The sequence below is a fragment of the Coloeus monedula genome (genome assembly GCF_965178545.1).
Source record: "Coloeus monedula genome assembly, chromosome: 6".
Lineage (NCBI taxonomy): Eukaryota > Metazoa > Chordata > Aves > Passeriformes > Corvidae > Coloeus > Coloeus monedula.
Genome location: NC_138786.1, coordinates 40,906,369 through 40,917,887, shown reverse-complemented (window position 1 = coordinate 40,917,887; position 11,519 = coordinate 40,906,369). Strand labels below are relative to the sequence as shown.

The 11,519-nt window shown below is 39.8% G+C and overlaps 1 protein-coding gene across 2 annotated transcripts in view; it reads left to right on the top strand.

The window, feature by feature from the left end:
• Positions 1-1,025: 1,025 nt before the first annotated feature.
• The window catches only part of SEC23A (SEC23 homolog A, COPII coat complex component), a 28,712-nt gene continuing 18,218 nt past the window's right edge, over positions 1,026-11,519 (top strand). The window contains exons 1-9 of one of the 2 annotated variants that reach the window (XM_082282718.1): positions 1,026-1,540; positions 4,946-5,179; positions 7,054-7,111; positions 7,367-7,453; positions 8,592-8,828; positions 8,928-9,007; positions 9,891-10,035; positions 10,372-10,530; positions 11,156-11,271. In XM_082282718.1, coding sequence (XP_082138844.1) covers positions 4,959-5,179; positions 7,054-7,111; positions 7,367-7,453; positions 8,592-8,828; positions 8,928-9,007; positions 9,891-10,035; positions 10,372-10,530; positions 11,156-11,271 — 1,103 coding nt within the window. In that variant the 5' untranslated portion in view covers positions 1,026-1,540; positions 4,946-4,958. Of the gene's footprint in view, positions 1,541-4,937; positions 5,180-7,053; positions 7,112-7,366; positions 7,454-8,591; positions 8,829-8,927; positions 9,008-9,890; positions 10,036-10,371; positions 10,531-11,155; positions 11,272-11,519 lie in introns of both variants that reach the window. The other variant, XM_082282717.1, reaches the window with a different exon arrangement.

Genomic DNA, 11,519 nt, shown 5'->3' with positions numbered 1-11,519 from the left:
AAAGACTAATTAAAAATACTGAATATCTTTTATTTGTAGTGAACTTTCGGAGTAGTATACTTTCCCGTTTTCCCTTCTTGCCCTTTGAGTGTCTTTACATGTCAGTTGTATCTTTTTCTCATTTATACAGTTCATTTCCTGCAGTCCTTCTTCAGGACTTGCCTCTTTTCAAGGTAATTTTCTGAAAATATTTCACAAGGTATTTGAACACTTTTGAAGTTATAACACTGAGTCACCTTCTGTGCATCTGTTTGATGTTCGGCATGTTCTGGGGTTGGTCTTTTTTTTTTTTTTTTCTTTTCTTTTCTTTTGTGTTCAGAGTGAGGATGTTACATGTCATTGGCAAGCTTAACACTCCCACAAACGGCAGTGAGATTTGTGGATGAGGAAATTAAAAATCCCTCCCATAAATTCCGCTGTTGTTTACCTATTCATGTTTTTAGACTGAAGAGGACTGGTAAACCATACTGGAGATAGTAATGGCAAAGAAATTCTATCATAATCACATTTGACATATTAGAAAAGAGAATAAGGTTGTTTTAGTCATTTATATTTGGTTGGTGGTCACAGAATGTTTTCCAAGTTGCATTGAAGGAGGATATGGCAGTCAGTCAGCAGAATGTTTTTCAGTCCTCCCCCATGTCTGAATTAGTTGCACTAAGATGTATCAGGAAAGATAGAAGTTACTGTTCTGGCCTTTCACGACCGGCTTATTAAAAATAATTCCTGAAACCGAGGAGTCACTATAACTTGCGTTTGGGATAAAAAGCTGACCACACTAACAAAAAAGCCGGACAAACCCATACAGTAATGGCTATGTGATAGTTACTGTACAGACAGTAAACAAACGTATTAAATGTTTATTAATACGAGATATAGGATTGTTTCAGGCTAAAACCCACCAGGAATATAATTTCAATGTATTTTTTTTTTCCCCAGGCACTCAGAAGAAACACGCAAACAATCTTCCTGATTAAAAAGTTGCCGTAAGTACACGTGGTGGAAGATGGGAACAAGCAGGCTGAGCTCAAGGACTCCCGGAAGCGCGGCTGTTTCGGCCCGGAGAAATTCCATGCCGGACAGAGCAGCAGCGGACAGAGGGCACAGGCGCAGCACGGGGGAGCCGAGCGCTGCCGGCGGGGAGAGAAAGCAAAACTGCTCCCCGTGGTCAGGACGCCTTTTTTCCTGAACGGATTTGGGATCGAGATGCAGACGACCGACCCTTAGAAGAAAGCCAGACAGGGCAGAGAACACACACACGCGAGCAAGAACCGTCAAGGCGGCGAAGCGACGATCAGAGCTGTGGGATGGCTAAGGCCGGCCCCGCCGCGCTGGCCGGGGAGGCCCGTGGGGCGCCGGCGGGGTGCCCCGGGGGCGGGGGAGCGGCGGAGCTCAGCCCGCCCCCGCTCTCTGCCCCTTGACGTGGCGCGGACTCTCCCATCAGCCATGTTGATGCGTCGGCAGCGCCCGGGTGGCTGCGAGCGGGCGGGCGGGGAGAGCGAGCACAGCGGGAGCGGCGGCGGCGGCGGCCGGGACGCGGGTGAGCGGGCAGGGCAGGGCTGAGGCGGCAGCGCAGGGCGCGGGGAGCCCGAGCCGGCGGAGCTGGGGTGCCGCGGCGAGGAGAGGCGGCAGCCCCGCTCCCCGCGCTGGGAGGCACGGGGGGCACCCGGGGCCGCGGGGCCCCGCACGGCTGCCGGGCCTGGAGCGAGCGTGGTGGGAGCTCCTCGCGTCCCCTTCATGGCAGTGGGGTGTCCCCGGGTGCCCGAAACTGCTCTCGGGGCCCCCGGCGGCCTGAGGGTCCGGGGCTACCGCCGGAGGCTGGTTAGCACTGTCCGCGGCCTCCCGGGCCGGGGGTGCGAGCGCCCTTCCCGTGCCCGCCGGGTCGGGGCTGGGCGAGCGGCCGCCAGCAGCCCCCAGCTCGGCCGGGGCTGCCGGCGCTCGGGTAGGGCCGGCGCGGCACGGCCTTTGCACGGCCGGGGCTAAAGGGCGGCTCTCGCCGGCAGCGCCTGTGGTGCTCCTGTCCCGGAGTTCTGCTGTACCTACGCCGCTGTGCCACTGACGAGGGTGCCTTGCCGTGTAGATAAAGCTACAAGAAATGCAGGCCCTGCTGCTTTTGAGTACGTGTTTATTTTTTAATTTAGGTAGGTTATGATACACCCTGGTTGTTAAAAAAAAAAGTTCTCAGCGAGAGGTCTGGGAAAGCAGATTTGGAGGATGACTGCGTCTAAATGGTGAAAATGTTGTCAGCACCTTACTTTAGATAACTATTTAAACCATTCTACTCATATATTTTAGTTCCTCCTTGGAACTGAAATAGGTTTGTATCTGATATGTGATTTGGGCATAAAAAAAAAATTAAAGGATTATTATTAATCTTTTTTACCGGGCTGTTAGTGCATAATAAACGGAAAGAATAGGTGCGTTGTAAGAAAAGTGTGCAATGAACTGTACGCATTTAGTGGTATTTAAACACATGGTCCTATGAGGGACTTCAGTCTGTCTGTGCTGGAACTCTTTCAATGCCGTAGAGAGAAATGTTTTGATTTTGTTTGTATATGCATGCAAAAATTAGGGGATATTATTTCTGGGGTATTCTATATTGGGACACATTTACTTGTGATGTGTAAATGTTTAAAGGTGCTGATAGTCAACCAGTGACTCTCAATGCAATTCAAGAGTGGCTTCTTTTGTGAGACACAGTTGAGATTGCCATGGTACAGGTACATTCAGCCTTAGCAGTGGGAGGGAGGAAGCAAGCCAGAAAGGACTTCTGTTTTTTTCTGGATATCGTAATCTACAGCAAAAGTAAAGCAGTGCCACTCCAATGTGGGAACTGTTGCTATTCAGCTGTTCCGAAAATCCCTTCTCTGTGGTTTTCCGAGGTGGGCAGTGTGTATTTTGTGGCATTCAGGTGTCCGAAATTTGTTGTGTACCCTGTAGGCCAGGAGGGTTTGCTCTTCTTGTATAATGCAATACATCTTCACACCCATCCCAGAAAATGTGTCTGCATAGCTATAACAATGGTACTGAGTGTAATTTGTCAGACCAAGAGGTAAACATTATTGGCTCTTGAAAAGGATAGAAGAAAAGGTGGAGGAGAACTTGATTATTAGCCACTTTTGCCTTCCTAATAGGAAATCCATACTTTACTAGGAAATAACAGTATTTAACTTAGTAAATCCAACAAATCCTTTATGTATGTGCGTGCACGTGATTACTCAGTGCACACTGGTGTTTGTACGTTGCCCTTTAAGGAGCAGTAACTGAGTGGTGAAAGTAATAGCCACGTACAGCCATTTCAAGCATAGAATAAAATGTGGAGAAAATGCTTTGAAGTCCAGTACAGAAAGTGTGACACGTTGCAGTGTTTGGAGCTGGATTTGGTGAGCTCTGTAGCTGATGCTACAGAATGGGTGAAATAGCCTTAAGTTGAAATTTTCTCTGTCTTCTCAGGAAATAATTTTTAGATGGACAGATTGTTTAGTTTGTGGTTATAGTGGAGATAGTTGCTTATGCAGATTCTTCCATCAGTACCCCATTTTTCAGAGATAATGTTCCTTCCAATTTTTTACAAAACATGGATGGATTTTGATTTATTAGGAGAGAAATTTCTTAAATTCTATATTCTCTTCAAGTGCCAGGCTGTTCTTTCCTCTCTTAGCTGAGTTAATTTCTGTCTCTGATTTTTCTGTAGTAATTACAACTTTCAGATATTTTCTCTTTTGCTCAGTTTTGTCCCCTGCCCAATGGCTTTGCAGAAGTTTGAGTAAAAGCAATGGTGGAAGTGCTCTTATGCACAAAGTCCCTCATGCTCCCTGTGTTGTAATTGCCATGACATGTCTAGATAGGAGCAGATTTGCTCCTAAGATCAGTAAGACATGCCCATTAAAATATTGGGAGTTGATTATTTCCTAAGGATATTAACTGTGAAATGCAGCACTTCCCTTTGCTTTGTGTATTTTGTTAATCTGTTTTCTTAAAAGTCAGGATCAAAATAAAACCATTAAGTTAGCCTGTAATTTAAAATAACTTGGAAAGTTTTTAGCTGTGCTAGTGTAATTTTGATAGAGGTAGGTTTTGATAAATTGAGGGTTTCTAGGAGTCTCTTGTAGTGTCTGTAATGGCAGGACTAAGAATATTAATGTGCTTGTGAGAATTCCTGATTTAAATCCCAGTTCAGGAGGGTTCCAGTGTTTCTAATAGCTGTTCATTAACTTTGTACAGTATAAATTGAGATCAAGGAGTATTACTGCTTCCTCTTAGGTGTTTCATGTAGGCTTAAATCCTTAATTATTAAGCAGTGTGAGTTTAGATATTGTAGTTCTTGGAAAAACCTATGCTATGTGTACTATAAAAGGTACTAGCATGCAGCAGTTAGTCAGGAACAGTGTGTCTATAGCTGAGGAGTTTGGGATTGGGGGGAGGGAGCGCTCCTTGCTAACTTTCCCAGATATTCGCAGGTACCTCTTGAGCTTTTCAGATGTGTCTGCGCTCCCCCATCCTCCAGCTTGTAAATAATTGTAGCAGAAAATTTTGAAAGCCTTAGGTCAATGCCCGAAATGGTACATTTGAATTCAAAGAATTGTTGAAAAGTGCTTCTTCGTAGATAATGTATTGGAATATGGCACTTGTATTTCTTACAAAGTTATTTGCTAGCTTTGCTGTAGGAATATCATGTTGTTATTTCTTTATGTTTGCATGTAGACTGCATCATGAGATACCAAAAATAAAGTTAGAAAACAAATTTTGTTTTCCCTTAGAATTCTGCTCATTGCTTTTAGGATTTAAGAAGCTCTTCTCAGTGTTTCTCAGTGTTTTATTGACTGTAACTCAGTTACAGTATTTGAATGTGTGACTGTCATTAAGTGCATTCAGCATTTAGTGGATAAAAATATTTGCGTGTCAACATTCTGTTAACAGTTACTATTTTATTTTAGTGATAAAGGGAGAAGTTGACCATGACAACCTTCCTGGAATTTATCCAGCAGAATGAGGACAGAGATGGAGTTAGATTCAGCTGGAATGTTTGGCCTTCAAGTCGTCTTGAAGCTACAAGAATGGTAGTCCCGGTGGCTGCCCTCTTCACGCCACTGAAGGAACGGCCAGACTTGCCTCCTATCCAGTATGAGCCAGTGTTGTGCAGTAGGACCACGTGCCGAGCTGTTCTGAATCCCTTATGGTAAACCTAATGCATGTGTTACTCCAGTACTTTGCCTTAGAATCTTGAGAACAGTGATAGCTGAACTGTGTGAAAGATCTGGCGTATCGAAGTTCAAGTACTCCTCACATCATTATACAGCACAGACTTAGAGATCTTAGAAGGTTCTGCACATAGATCTGCATATGTAACATATATACCTAAAACATAGCTTTCATTTAGTGAGTAGTTTCAATGTTCTTACTATTGATTAGGTATGTTATTTTTCTGGAGCTATACATCTTGGCAGTTAGTATACTCTTTCATTTTGCCTCTTGAAAATGACTTGGGTAAAAAGTTACAATACTGTATCTTAGGTATGTTATTTTTCTGGAGCTATACATCTTGGCAGTTAGTATACTCTTTCATTTTGCCTCTTGAAAATGACTTGGGTAAAAAGTTACAATACTGTATCTTTTGAACGGTTGGACCCTGATATAGTTTAATTTCCAAGTGAAATAAACTACATTTATTACTGACCTTAGTTCATTTGTGGACCAAAGCAGGTTATCTGGTTTAATTTACCAAAGCAGAAGGTGATAGACAGATAACATCAGAAGTAGGCACGAAAGAGGGTGGAAAGCTGTTTAAGCTTGAGTGATATTGGCACAAGCTCAAATGATTGTGGACTAGTCATGGGTAAGTTTGGGTTGGAAGCAGAGGAGGTGTTTCATATGTCATTCCTGCCATAGAAGTATGGAAAAGAAACAGAATGATTTCTAAGTTGGAGTTTGATAGGCATGGGAAGGGTCCTGAATGATAGAGACTAGATAGGATGTCAGAGAACCTGTAGAGCAAATTTAATGTTACGAATGACTTGTCCCTGCTTGGGAGAAAAAACAACTTCAGAGCAGATGTATAATTGTGTTTCAGTATTAAACAGCCGCAGTGGCTAGTTGCAGTTAACTTTTTCAGAAGCATTATCTTTTATTGAGGGCTGGAAGAAAACCAGTGAGAAGACAAACTTGTAAAGGGTCAGACAGATGCCAACATTACAGGGAACTGTGTACATTTTTTCTGTATTGTGTATGCAAGTCATGACTGGATTTTATTTCCCCCTGAAAGGGTGATTGGAGACTCAATTTGGGGAGACTTTTGAAGCCTTTGTGGCACTTTGGGCTAGGTAATTTGCAGCCCGTATAACTGGTAAAGATAATTAGATAGCAATAGATCTGTGTTTTGTTTACAGCATGCTGGGACTTATCTGAAGATTTGCTCTTGTAGACAGGAGAAGATGTAATAGCAGGAAGTGCATATTGAGAACTATTAAGTTGACTTTCCCTTAAGATGTCATTAGGACTTTGTTAAGATATCTCTGTGGCATGAAGATAGAATTTACATTTTTTATTTAAACTATCTGAATACTAATAAAAATGTAGGCAAAAGGAGGTAGACTCATCAATTGAAAACAATGTTGTTTTTGTTATAGAGATAACTGTTATGTTGGAACCTGGTTTTTTAGGGCATAGTGTATATTCAGGATAGTCCCACACCATGACAACTAATAGACAGAGGCAGAAAAAGATGAAAAATACGAAAGTAGAGTTAAAGAGATTTGCTAAAACAACGGGGGAAGGCTCTAAGATAGGCGTGAAGCCTGTATTTTTACATTCTTATTTGCATCTTTTTCCTGAAGACCATTCCTTTTCCCTAAACACAGTAATTTGGCTGATACATCTGTGTAATGCTCCACTTATTTTCAGTTTGTAATGTGGGTATTTAGGAGAAAGTATATTAGAAGGAAGCTTTTTCAAACTCAATGTGTTTTTTAAAATTTTAAAGAAAAGTATTCTAGGGACAGTGGAGGAAAATGAATTGATTATGCTATATAAACTTTTCCTATTGTATTTTTATAGCCAAGTGGATTATCGAGCAAAACTCTGGGCTTGCAACTTTTGTTACCAGAGAAACCAGGTAAGAAAATAAAACATTCAACATATAGAAAATACTTTTCACAAGGTGAAATGAAAATCTTGATTTTTCAAATTATATTTGCAAACTGAAATTGACAGCAAGAGCAGGAGTGTGCAACTGTATCTTCAGACACTGCATTGAGATTTTTTAAATCACAGCAATAGTGAATATCTGTTGAAAAGAAGTCCTTTTTTTTTGCTTTTGTAGAAATTGTAATCTTTTATTTATATTTAATTTCTGTGTTTTTATTTGCAGTTTCCCCCTACTTATGCTGGCATATCTGAAATGAATCAGCCAGCTGAACTTTTGCCTCAATTCTCCAGCATTGAATATGTAGTACAGGTAAAATCATTAAATAGAATCTTGAACATCTATTGCCTTGCAGTGTACAAAAAGAATAAATTTCGGTTTTACTTCTCCACTGTACTTTAGTGACTGTGAGTATATGTGTGCTTGTTAGTAGATTGAACATTGATGCCATCAGCTGGAAAAGGAAAACATTTGAGCATTGGGATGGCTAATAAGACTGGTTTAAAAAACAAAGAAAAAGAGAGTTCTCTAAAGGTGATACTTCTATTAGGTCTGTTTCTTTACAATGAGTTTAATTGATGTTTGTGTCAGGAGGCTGCTTACCTCTGTTGCTTGCTGAAGTAATGTCATTCAGATTTGACTGTTCATTCACCCCTCATTAATCATTTGAATTTAGGTTTGTATTTGAATGATGAGTAGTTAGTTTTAGTGCTGCCTGGTTTAGAGCTAATACCTATTCAATTCAGGTGTTTGAATTTTAGTATTCATCCTTTTTCAGGATAGAGGTTGCTTTTTATAGAAATAAAAAATAGACCTAAACCTCTAAATTGCAAAGTTTTAATCTCCAAATTCCATTTTTGAGGATTAAAATTTTTAAGACTTCAATGAGACAAATTGTAATCTGTATCCTCACTGAAGCCTTACAAATTTTAATCAAAGGAAGAACGAATACTTTTTGCCAACTCTTGTAATGCAAAGTAAATAGAATGTTTGCTCATAGTACAGCAAAATTATTTATCTAGAATAAAAAGTACAGATGGTCTCTAGAAAAATATTCTGAGGTGATGCCATGGAATGTCATCAGGCTAGAATATTTTATAATTGTGAATAGCTTTACGATTGTTATGTTCCCTTGGAACAATAAAAGCTCGTTGTATATTAAAAGAGGTATGTAATTGGCTCATGCTTCAAAACTATTTCAACTCCTGAAAGGACTTTTTCTTTTCTTCTGTAGTAAGCATTTCCTTTTTGTACAGAGTTCCATTTGGTAGGGTTTTTTTTCTGGATCCTGATTACTAATTGAGAGGGAGTTAAATTAGATGGAACATTCACATTACTGGTATGATTTAAATTAAAACTTTTACGAGATGTATCTTACTTGTTCATTTTTGATCCTTTAAGTACTCCAAAAATACTGTTTTTCATATGATTATAATTGTGTTTCTCAAAGCGTGGTCCTCAGATGCCGTTGATATTTCTTTATGTTGTGGATACATGCATGGAAGATGAAGACTTGCAAGCTCTGAAGGAATCCATGCAAATGTCCCTTAGTCTTCTGCCACCAACGGCATTAGTTGGTCTCATTACCTTTGGCCGAATGGTGCAAGTTCATGAGCTTGGCTGTGAAGGAATTTCCAAAAGTTATGTCTTCAGAGGAACAAAGGACCTCTCTGCAAAACAGCTTCAGGTAATGAACAGAGGCAAACAAAAATAGATCATTAGGGTGCTAATGGTGAGATAGTCTGTAAACAAATTTTGTAATAAAATCTTATTTATTTGACTACAGGAAATGCTAGGGCTTACAAAAGTAGCTGTTGCACAGGTTGGTCGGGGTCCTCAAGTGCAGCAGCCACCACCTTCTAACAGGTAATCTTTAAACATCTTAAAATGTACCTTGACTACACTGATGTACTGGAAAACCTAGGTTTTATGACCATGAAAACATTAAACTGACAGCCAAAGTTCTTGGTCAGGCACAAATTTACTAGTAGACTGTTCTTTCCTACAATTTATACTGGGAAGAAATTACTCAATGGGTAATAGTAATACTATCTGGATGATTTTTGGAAGTGTTTTGAGAGGCATGTTATAGATACATAAATAGTAATAATGATGCTTCTGTTGATTGGTGTGCTGGAAAGTGTTAATAGATGCTTTAGTGCCCCTTTCTTATGCAGGTATCCAGTTGTGCCTTCCCTTTTTCTCCCTCTTCTAGACCTTTTCCCTCCCCTTTGGTCTCTCATTCAGAAATTACAGGATTTTCTTGTGTATTTCACTGTGACATAGAAGGAATTTATAAAATTATGAGAAAGAAAGACAGTTTTGCCATCTCTGCCTTGCAAAAATTAGCTGCATATGTAGACTTCCTTCAACAGCATGAAAGAGATCTTGCATGTTAATTTTCTTACTGATCATTGATTATCACTGAAGTAGTGAAATGTGTTTGAGATTGATAGGTCATCACCTGCTCTGTTCTTTTGACTAGGTAGGGTTCTTTCTGGATAGTGGTGGTATCTCTAAGTCTGCAAGTTTCAATTTTGCAAGCTCTTTGCTGAACTTCTTAAGCTGAGTGTGTATGTAGTAATTCCAAACTGCTTTATTTTGATGAAGCAGAGACATTGTTCTGAATTCAGACTAGAATCTAGAATTAGACATTTCAAATACATGTCTAATATATTGCTAGTGAGCAATGGATAAAATTTTTATTTAATAATTTAAATCTAAATTACTTCCACGTATTTGTTTCTAGATTTTTGCAACCAGTGCAGAAAATTGATATGAATCTTACTGATCTGTTGGGTGAACTGCAGCGGGATCCTTGGCCTGTTCCACAAGGAAAACGGCCCTTACGTTCTTCTGGAGTGGCCCTGTCTATAGCTGTAGGACTCCTTGAGGTAATAGCTTTAACTACAGCTGTGCTAAAACGCAGATAATTTTCTTGCAGAAAAGCTGCCACAATCAGTATGTAAAAACCTTACTAACTGATGTGTATTAGATTTGTAGGATGATTCTGACGGATATCATCCCTTATGTTCATAGAATATCATAGACATTTACACATTTTAATAAGGCAAAATTGAGAATTGAATTACTGGCAGGTTTAACTTTTTCGAGTGAAAAAATGCAGTTGTTGTTACAATCCTAGCAGTGTGATAAATACCCACATATCTATTTATTTTGTTCAGCTTGTAGCAAAACTCAAGGGTTTTATTTGTCTTTAATTCCTGCAGTGCACTTTCCCTAATACTGGTGCCCGCATAATGATGTTCATTGGAGGACCAGCTACACAGGGACCTGGCATGGTTGTTGGGGATGAATTGAAGTTGCCTATAAGATCATGGCATGACATCGAAAAAGACAATGCAAAATATGTTAAAAAGGGTACTAAGGTAAGAGATGATCATGGGATTTCATACGTATTCCCAGTAAGTAAACATTTAAATTGCTTGGCACTGTAAAATGCTGTTAGTTATAGCAAGTGTGTAAAGAGGTGAGAATTGTGAGGTTTTTTAAGGCAGGTGCTCAAAACTCTCTAGTTGGGAGAGGATTAGGCTGTAGAGTTTAGTCATAGTTAATTTGATTTAGTACATTTGGGTTGGTGAACTGCATTCAAAACCTGTTGAATTCATCTTGACTGATAATGGGATCTTAAACAATTAGCTCAGTTGCAGGCACCTCTCATTGTAGACACTTGAGATTAGAATAGTAAATTCGGTTTTGTGCTGGATCTAGTACTAACTACAAAGTTTAAAAGGAAGAAGATCAAAGTAATTTTCTAATTTAAATAGCAACCACAGTTCTCTTTAGTGTGAGTCAGGCTCTCAGCCGATCAGAAAAAAACCCCAAGTGTTGAAAATTCCAGTCTTAGTTTTAACTTTAGGAAAAAAATACACTTTTATGTGAATAAAGTCTGATAATGTTTTAGAAAAATTTTGTAAGTTTAGGATTTAATATGAAGATGAGGAGAGTTCACACTGTAAATTGCTATGAACTGTACTCTCATCTTGCGTTTAGCATTTTGAAGCCCTGGCTAATCGAGCTGCAACAAATGGTCATGTTATTGACATATATGCGTGTGCATTGGATCAGACTGGTCTACTGGAGATGAAGTGTTGTCCCAACTACACTGGGTATGTGTCCATTTGTTTTTTAGTAGTATACGAAGCAGTCTTTTAGTTTTTTAAGTTGTTTAAAAGGAAGCACTTGCAAAAAACCTTCTGCTGTTTTAAAAAAAAAAGCATAAACACACTGATAAATTGTGATGGTTGCATTTATACTGGAATTTTGGAATATCTTGGCCTCTGGCAGATCTGTCACCACAATTCTGGGTTTAATCAGAAGCAGGTTTGCTGTTTTCTTTTAATGTGATCTTTTTGAG